This window comes from Gekko japonicus, unplaced genomic scaffold (genome assembly GCF_001447785.1).
Source record: "Gekko japonicus isolate JY-2015 unplaced genomic scaffold, Gekko_japonicus_V1.1 scaffold3040, whole genome shotgun sequence".
Lineage (NCBI taxonomy): Eukaryota > Metazoa > Chordata > Lepidosauria > Squamata > Gekkonidae > Gekko > Gekko japonicus.
Genome location: NW_015160318.1, coordinates 35481 through 45084, shown reverse-complemented (window position 1 = coordinate 45084; position 9604 = coordinate 35481). Strand labels below are relative to the sequence as shown.

Below are 9604 nucleotides of genomic sequence, written 5' to 3'. Positions count from 1 at the left end.
TATATATATGTAAGCCTCCAGGTGGGGCCTGGAGATCTCCCGGAATCACGACCAATCTCCGGACAACAGAGATCAATTCCCATGGAGAAAATAGCTGAGGTCTCTCCCCTCTCTAAACCCCGCACCAACCAGACTCCACCCCCCCAAAAAAAAATCTCCAGGAGTTTGCCAACCTGGATCTGGCAATTCTAACGATGTCTCATTCTTGTAAGCTTTGGGAGAAGTTTTATGGGGAAACGTTGATTAGCCATGGCAGACCATCAGAATGGTAGAACCTCAAGTGCATCAGAAAGTGCTGACACTTCTGAACTCCCTGTGCCTAAAGCTCCCGGGCAGGGGTCATTTCCTGCAGGAGCGCACAGGAGCGGAGCTCCGGCAGTAAAGAGCCCAGGGGGTCGGGCACATGCAAGAAGCCCCGCCCCCTGCTCCCAGCAGCCCCGGGCCATGAGGAGCAAGAAGCAGCCAGGTAAGTTGCAGTGGGTTTTGCTTTCTGACACACTTCTGGTGATGTCAGGGGGTGTGGCATATGCAAATAAGTTATGCTAATGAGCTATGCTAATGAGCTCCTGCACCTCTTTTTCTACGAAATGGCCCCTGCTCCCGGGGAAAGATTCCAGGACCATCTCTTAGATCTTGTCCCCCCCATCTCCCAAACCCTGCCCCTCTCTTGGGATTGCACATTCCCCCTCCTACACTCCATATAGGGTTCCCAACCTCCAGGCAGAGCCACAAACAACACCCACCCAGGGAAGACCATCTACAATTCACCACTATATGTACTCAAAACTGTACATTGCATTCATTGAAATACAAAGAAGGGTTAGTGGTCATAACCCGACAGAGTGTACAGACACTTATCTAACAGATTGCACATAACAATTACGCACAGTTTACAAAAAGAACATATCCAAAACCTACGGTAGGTTCCACTGTAATTCCACACATAGTGTCGATAGACCTCCTGTGCCTATGTTATTTTGGAAATCGGGTTCCGTCTTACCAGCCGCTGCTGAAGATCTTTGAAACGTCTTGATTTATACCTGGGAGAGGGGTCCGGCTGTTATTCTTTCCACAGTGGGGGTCTTCTGCTGCAGTTACTTTTTGTTTGGAGGTCTAGGGACACTATCTATGTATGGAATTACAGTGCAGCCTACGGTTGGTTTTGAAGATGTTCTTTTTGTAAACTGTGCTTAATTGTTACGAGCAACCTGTTGGATAAATGTTTATACACTCTACTGCAGGGGTGTCAAACATGCGGCCAGGGGGCTGGATGAGGCCCCCGGAGGGCTTCTATCAGGCCCGCAGTGGAACTGGCTGTCTTCTGCTTCTTCTTCCAGTTCTGTTGATGCTACGTCGTCGTAAGTTTGCAGCTTACAGATACACATCTGAACAGCACACTCAAGATTGCAACAGCACAGACATTTTGATGCAATAATTCAGAGCAAGAGGTGTCAGTTATCAGACACTGTTAAATAAACAGAATATTGCAAGAGTGCTAATGTTTTAAGCATGTTTTTATTTTAAGTAAAAAAAAAACCAACCCTTTGTGTTTGTGTCCTTTATAAAGTTTATATCTCCGCTACCTGGCATTACCTTTTTGTGACACATGTGGCCCGGCCCAAAAAGGTCTCATTTATGTCAGATCCGGCCCTCATAACAAATGAGTTCGACACCCCTGCTCTACTGGGTTAGGATGACCACTAACCCTTCTTTGTATTTCAATGAATGCAATATACAGTTTTGAGTACATATAGTTGTGAATTGTAGATGGTCTTCCCTGGGTGGGTGTTGTTTGTGGCTCTACTTGCACACTAAGGGTTCCCCGTTGTCTTTGGCAACCTCCAGGTAGAGCCTGAAGATCTCCAGGGATGACAACTGATTTCCGGACTATAAAGATCAGTTTCCCTGGAGGAAATGGCTACTTTGGAGGGTGGGCTCGATGGCATTAAGTCCCGCTGAGGCCCTTCCCCTTCCAAACCCCACCCTACCTGGGCTCAACCCCCAAATCTCCAGGTATTTTCCAACCAGGACTTGGTCAATCTTGACCCCAGACACGCACCCACCTTGTATAGGGGATGGCACATGGGCAGGTGTCGAAAGGTGGCCAAAGTGAAGACTTCTGCCATCAGGTGCGTGTAAAGCAAGTGGGTGAGGACCTCATGGATGTGGAAGGTGCTGTTCCGCACCCAGAATTTCGCCAGGGCCCAGTCCCACTCCGAGTCACTGGGTAAGAAGATGGGGCTGTCCGGTCCGGGTTGCTGAGTTAGCTGGAGGGAGAACAAGGGGAAATAACTGAGGCTCTTATTGGCTATGCTATGCTGCGTGTCCTGAAAACACCAGGAGACAGAAAATAGGCAATAATTCTGTCCTCGTTCCAGCACAATATTAAGGTAGACGTCCCCGACATGGTGCCCGTTGAGTGCCACGGTGACCACCAACACCTTTCCTGGCCCCCACTAGGTGTTTCTAGAAATGTGGGTGGGCCAGGTGTGGTTTTTGCTCAGCAAGGCTTCTGATTGGCCATCAGAGATTCAATTGACTATGCAGAACTTTAACAACAACAACAGCAACATTGCTTTGGCAGCAGCTGTCACCACAACACAAGAATCTTCGTGGTGTGACTGAAGATGAGCTGCGGCAGCCATTTTGTGACTGGCTTCACCTCCTGGAACGGCCATTTTGTCGCAGCCACTGTGTCAGGATTCCAAAGATGCCCACCAGCTCAGAGAGGTTGAGGACCCCAGGACTAAGGTCGGCTTTTCCTGTGCGTGACGTGGTCAGAGCTGACTTATGGTAACCCCATAAGGTTCTTAAGGCAAGAGACCAACCAAGGTGGTATGCCCTTGCCCGCCTCTCCATAGCAACCTGGGACTTCCTTGGTGGTCTCCCATCCAACTACTAACCAGGGCCAACCCTGCATATCTTCCGAGGCCTGACGAGAGTGAGCTAGCCCAGGCTGGGCCTAGTGAAACAATGTTTTTTTGTTGAAGTGTGCATTGACCTATGATTTCCACAGAGGTATCTTTCCAATGGATGGCCTCACACTAGGATTCAGGAAAGGGATTCTAACGGGAAGATGCCCCCTCCCAGATAGGAGGACCCTGTGGTCAAATGATCATAATCCAGACTAGTACAACGTGCCCCAAGCAAAAGATGAAGAACCATTGGGTTGGATCCATCCTGTCTTTTCGCTCAGTCCCACTCAGTTCCCAGTCTTACTTCACCTATGGGACTTTATGCTGTGAAGGCCCTGTTGTTGTTTTAAATTAAATTTAGGGAGGTCTCTGGGCAATTGATAAACAGATGCGATATCACAGTATACAATATACAGAAAGCAAGCAAGCACTGTACACATGACGCAGACCACAAGTGCTCAACAAGTCATGCAAAAAAGTAAATTTATATAACAGGAATAACAGAGGACCACATGTATCAGTAAAACCAAATTGCATCATATAATGTACAGGTCCATGATTAGTGCAAGTCCATTAATGGTACACAGACAAGGACGAAGACTCCGGATTGTGATCTTCGTTTCGATAGCTCTTCTTCAAGAAGTTCACACTACTTCATAAAGCACTCCTAATGTACAGAAGACTTTAAAATGGTGTATGTAGGAGGAATCCCTAGCACAGCACTCACAGTGTATAAAAGCCTTCAAACCAGTATTACAGGAAAAAACTCAATCCTATTATAATCATTCAAAGCCGGGCAGCCGATCGACAGTAGAACAAACTCTCCAATAGTCGGTATTGAATGATTGAAGAATAGCTATTGAAACGAAGATCACAATCCGGAGTCTTTGTCCTTGTCTGTGTACCATTTATGGACTTGCACTACTCACGGACCTGTACATTATATCATGTAATTTGGTTTTACAGATACATCTGGTCCTCTGTTATTCCTGTTATATAAATTTACTCTTTTTGCATGACTTGTTGAGCACTTGTGGCCTGCGTCATTTGTACAGTGCTTGCTTGCTTTCCACATTTGATAGAAACATCAAAACGATATAATAAAATACATAAACAGTATGAATACAGCAAGTCTAAAAGAACCAGACGGCGAAATTTCACAATTTCTTCTCATTCTGGACTGTGGCCACCTCATGGGTGGGGGGAAAGGAATGGAGCAGTCTGGAGAGAAGAGGTTGCTAGCCAGAGTGGGAAAGGGTGCCAGCAGAACCCTTTTTGGCGGCCAGAGAGAACCCCTCTTCTCCTTTTTCCCCAGCTGAAAAGCTGGTTCCAACCCAACAACTCCACAGTCTGTTTAGTGATGTTTTCTGGTATTGTGGGTGTGATTGTTGTGGCGTGTCTGTCCTTTGATTGAAATAAATAAATGAAATTTGACTTTCAGCATGTTTCTATTGTTTCATGCAAGCCTAACAGAAGTTAAAAAAAAAAGGTAAAAGAGTCCCCAAGATCCTGGGGTATGCATGGTTTCAGGAGAGTAGCCCTGCTGGTTTGTGCTAGAAGAGCTAGATTCAAACCCAACAGCATCTTAGAGACCAATTAGAGCCAAAGCTCCCTTCATCAGAAGCTAAGTAGGCTTGGCTCACCCTTTAAAAATAACTAGGCCAGCTGGGCCCGCCCTGAACTCCGCCCCCAAAAGATTTCCATATTCCTCTAATTCCTGGTAGCGAACTTATGCAAAGCCATGGCTCAGCCTACAGACAGCGCAGCAAAGTTGCACGTGGCATTCTTCAGGGTACTAGACGTCTGTTATATTGCCTCTGAGGTACTTTGCCAAAGAGCTTATGTGGTGTTCCATTTGCTGGAAAAACCTTAATGAAACCTTCACAGGCGTCATGGTGCAAAGAACGGAAACTGGCGAGAGGGCTCGATATAAGGAGGTCGATTCACCGGCCTGTGTTTCCACATGTCTGTTCCCGCATTGGGGAGAACAGTGGCCTTGATGCAACCTTAGCATGGCCGGCCAATGCATGACACCCTATGGGAGATGGAGCCAGGGACACGGGGGGCACTGTGATGTCACTTCTGGGGAAAACCTGAAGTGATGTCATGTCGCTCTAGGAATCAATGGAAACTCCGTGGTAAAAACCATCAGACTGGGAGACCTGGCAACCCTGAGCCAGGCTTGAACATCATTAATTCCGGGAAAAGGATTACCTGGATGGCGATGGGTACAAGTTCCTCCTGGTGATTCAGGTGCAGGAGGCAAAGGGGGGCTGCAATGTGCTGGCGGCTTCCGTTCAGCTCCGTGGCTGGGGTGCCTTCCAGAACCTCGCAGTCGATAAGGAACAGGTTGCCTTTCTGTTTGAGACACAAGGGAAGATGGCGTTTGGGTGGTGCAGAAGGGTGGGGAAAGAAAGAGTGGGGAAAGTTAGCTCTAAAGTGAAGAGCCGGATATAGAGAATTTGGCCACACCTTTGAGATTCATGGGTGGATTTGGCATTTTTAAAAAGCATTTCAGGTTTCAGTCCTTGGATTCCCAGCACAATGCTATGCAACTTTACTCGGGCACTGTCTAAGCAAAAACGGGCCTTTCTGCATTCAGTCTTTACTCCTGATTTTCCCAGAACTCAGTGCAGTATGCCTTTGATTTGAATCATTTCCTTTCCTTCTGCATATGTAATTATTCTTTGGCACATCATGCCAGAAATGCAAGTTTCGGCATACTCACAGAAGAAAGTGTGTTTTAAGCCCCGGTTGCTCTTATCCTTTGGAGAAGGAGTAGCCAGGACATTTCTCCCTTCCCTTTAATGCCCTGTGTTTGCTCTTCCTTTTCACAGAGCCCTGGCTGGTGGAAGGAATTCTTCCAGGAAAATTGAAATGACATTGAGCGGATGAGGCATTTCAGTGTTAACAGGGAATGTTCACTAACCTGGGGTAATATACAACTGTCAACACTTAGTATCAAATTAAAATGCAAACAATCAATCCATGCATCCGTTTTTTGTTTTGAGGGAAATGTTTGTGATCGAAGTCTGTTTGGCTTAGAAGTGCTTCTTGAAAAACTGGTTTTCCCCAGTAGCTCTCCCATCCTCCAAACCACTGCGGATTCTAAACAAATGTAAATGTTCAGCAATTGCCCATGAGGAAACGTGTTATCATGTAAATTGGCCAAAGCGACTGAAGAGAAAGAGGCTGAAACAGGGGAAACAATTCGCAGGAACAATTCTACTTTAAATAGTAGTATTGGTTTCAAAACGGAGCAGAACAAAGGCTCACAGCAAAAGCACTTTTAGGAAGTGTGGGGCAACAGTGTGCTGGAAGCGGTCTGAGGGCTGACTCCCTAAAATAAATGCAGAACCAAGAAGAAGCCGCGACACAAAGCAGTGGTGAAAGCAGGAGGGAATGCGGAATAGAAGACTTAATTGCGCTCAGAAACGGAGGAAAAAGACAGGTGCAGAAAGGGCCAACATCTCCTGGAGAAGCCCCACTGGAATGAATGGGACATGCTGAGGCTCCTGTAATTCCTAGGATTCGACCCATTGCGTTTACATTTTCACTGTGATTTCGTGAATCCATGTGTAAGCTGTCCTGAGAATTTCTTCCAGCCGATAAATATCCCAGATAAAACATTAATCACATTGGCATCCTGCCATTCCTCTGAGAAGCTGAGGACAGTATACACCCTTCCCTTCTTCTCAGTCACTTTCACAACAACCCTGTGAAGTAGGTTAGGCTGAGAAAGAGTGGCTGGTCCAAAGTCACCCAGGGAACTGCATGGCTAAATGGGGATCTGATCCTAGTTCTCTCAAACATAAGAGCACCAGGGGTCCATCTAGTCCAGCATCCCGTCTCACACAGTGGCCCACCGGTTCCTCTGGAGGTCCAATGACAGGGCACAGAGGCCCAGGCCTTTGTCTAATAAGAACATCAGAAGAGCCCTGCTGGATCAGACCAGTGAGGGTCCGTCTCGTCCAGCATCCTGTCTCACTCATTGACCATCCAGTTCCTCTGAAGGTTCGACAACAGGGCATAGGCCTTCATAAGAACATCAGAAGAGCCCTGCTGGATCAGACCAGTGGTCCATCTAGTCCAGCGTCTTGTCTCACATAGCAGCCACCCAGTTCCTGTGCTGGGCCAACAACAGGGCAGAGAGACTGAGGCCTTCATAAGAACATCAGAAGAGTCCTGCTGGATTAGACCAATAGTTCATCTAGTCCAGGGTCCCATCTTACACAGGAGCCACCCAGTTCCTCTGGAGGGTGAACAACAGGGCAGAGAGACCAAGGCCTTCTCCTGCTGTTGCCTCCCGGAGCTAGCATTCAGCAGTTGACTACCTCTGAACATGGAAGTTCCCTCTAGTCACCATGGCTAGTAGCCACTCATGGAGCTCTCCTTCATGAATCTGTCTAATCTCATTCTGACTGGCTTCAAATCCCTGCTTAGTTTACAGAGCTCACTGGATGACCTTGGGTCTGTCACTTTTCCCTCAGCCTACCCTACCTCACAGGGCTGTTGTGAGGAGGCAATGCAGAAGAGATTTGCATCTTTAAAATAACAAAGCAGAACAGTGGCCCACCATGCAGCTGGACTGCGCTTGCACGAGTGTGTCTCCTTACCTCCAGTTCTTTGTCGAGGGTTGTGTGCTTCTGTAAGGACTTTGCTACGATCTCCTGAGTGACAGGGAACTTGGCTGGAATCTCCGTGCACTTCCGGATGGATATTGGGTTGACTCCGTTGAGGTACTGGTAGCCAAAGAAAGCATCTTCATCCCAATGCTTGCGGACATATTCTGGGGACACAGAGATGTCCTTACAAGTTAACAGAGGTCCTTTCCACACTAGACCTTAAATAAATCCTGGTTAAACCCTGTCTCCGAACTTACATTCTACACGACACGCAAGTTCACCCCTGTAGTTATCTCCGAATATTTTTACATTCTACACTACACTCGAGTTGACCCCTGTAATTATCTCGGCTGCGAACGTGTGTGATTTAAAAGATTATATGTTGTCCTCCCTTACCCCTTGAATCATTGTTAGTCCCGTGTGTAATGGAGTCACTGTAAATCGCTCAGATGGAGCTGCGGTGGCTCAAGTGGTTAAGACACTGAACTGCAGGCTGTGGAAGGCCAGTAGTTCAGCAGTTCGAGACCCGAGTGCCGCATGACGGAGTGAGCTCCCGTCTCTAGTTCCAGCTCCTGCCAACCTAGCAGTTCGAAAGCAAGAAATTGCAAGTAGATAAATAGGGACCACTCCGGTGGGAAGGGAACAGCGTTCCATGCGCCTTGGTATTTAGTCATGCCGGCCACATGACCACGGAAACGTCTTCGGACAGCGCTGGCTCTTCAGCTTTGAAACGGGGATGAGCACCGCAACCCTAGAGTCGGATTCAACTGGCTTTTGAGCAAGGGAAACATTTACCTTTACCTTTTAAATTGCTCAGAGCCAGCAAGCTCTACAGGATTGAGCGATTAATAAATTGAAAGATTTATTATTTATTATCAGAGGTCATTTCGGGGGGGGATCGCACGGGATCGCAGTTCCCCCGACGGCAGCTGGTCAGCTCCGAGTCGGTGTATCCTCATTGCAAGGCCCCCTGGGCTGGGAGGGGGGTGCAAAGGGAAACCCACATGGGCAGACTGGAGAGCCAGTGGTGCAGCACTGGGCAGACACTCCCACATTGCTTGACTGCTGCAGACAAAGTTGTTCTACCATGCTGAAGCCACAATTGGAGTCCACTTCCCAAAGACGTCTCCTGTTCCCTCCCTTGCTCTAGTTGCTTGTGGGCTGCATAAGAGCCCTCCGGGCCTTATGTTTGACACCCCTGCACCAGTGTTCCCTCTAAGCTGAGTTAGTGTGAACTGGCTCACAGTTTTTTAGCCACCAGCTCGCAGATTTTGTCTCAGCTCAGGAAGGATGGCTCCAGAGCAAACTAATTTATGCAGCTGCCAAATCTCTTGCTCACAACTTTAATGCCAGTAGCTCACAAAGTAGAATTTTTGCTCACAAGACTCCACGGCTTAGAGGGAGTATTGCCCTGCACTAAACCCATTTCTGGTTCACTGATGACACCAAAGAAATACTCTGATTTAAGGAAATCCGTTAATCTCAGGATAGCCTGCCAGGGAGCCCAGAGAGGGAGAGAGCACAAATCGCGGCAGGAATAGAGAACTCTCTTCAAACAATGATGCACCACAGCTAGAGCTGCTTCCCTAACAATTGAGCAAAAGACACCTCCTTTTGCAGCTCAGGCCCACATTAACTAAGGGGAGCTGAAGAGAACATTAAGTCCTGCTGACATGAAGCCCTACTCAAGCCACCTCGAGCTCCCAGGGCTGAAGATCAAATCAGGGACAAGGCCGGCAAGACCCCGTTCTTCTTCCTCCTGTTCTCTCAAAGGAAATCTCTAGAGCCAAGTCTGGCTTTCAAACGCACGGGCTTGCTGAACACAAAGGACAAAGAAAGATCATGGAAAGAAATCAGTACTGCCTTCTGGTCAATCCATGTATGAATCACCAAGAATTTTGCCTCAGACCACCAGATAGACTTAGTATATTTATTACCAACCATATCTGTGATCATGAGTTCTCTTGTCATTTCTGCCCGAAGAAGAATTTTATGTCTCTCAATGGCTTGCATGCTGTAATGCCAAGACTGAATAGAGAGCCAAGCATTATTTATCGCATCCCT

The 9604-nt window shown here is 47.6% G+C and overlaps 1 protein-coding gene across 1 annotated transcript in view; it reads right to left on the bottom strand.

Annotated features, from left to right (window-relative positions):
* Positions 1 to 9604, bottom strand: part of LOC107115224 (hydroperoxide isomerase ALOXE3-like) — a 33504-nt gene that overhangs the window by 12656 nt on the left and 11244 nt on the right. The window contains exons 6-8 of the mRNA XM_015416876.1: positions 7532 to 7704; positions 5130 to 5273; positions 2064 to 2267 (exon numbers count right to left, since the gene is read on the bottom strand). Of these exons, the coding sequence (XP_015272362.1) occupies positions 2064 to 2267; positions 5130 to 5273; positions 7532 to 7704 (521 nt within the window). The remainder of the gene's footprint in view (positions 1 to 2063; positions 2268 to 5129; positions 5274 to 7531; positions 7705 to 9604) is intronic.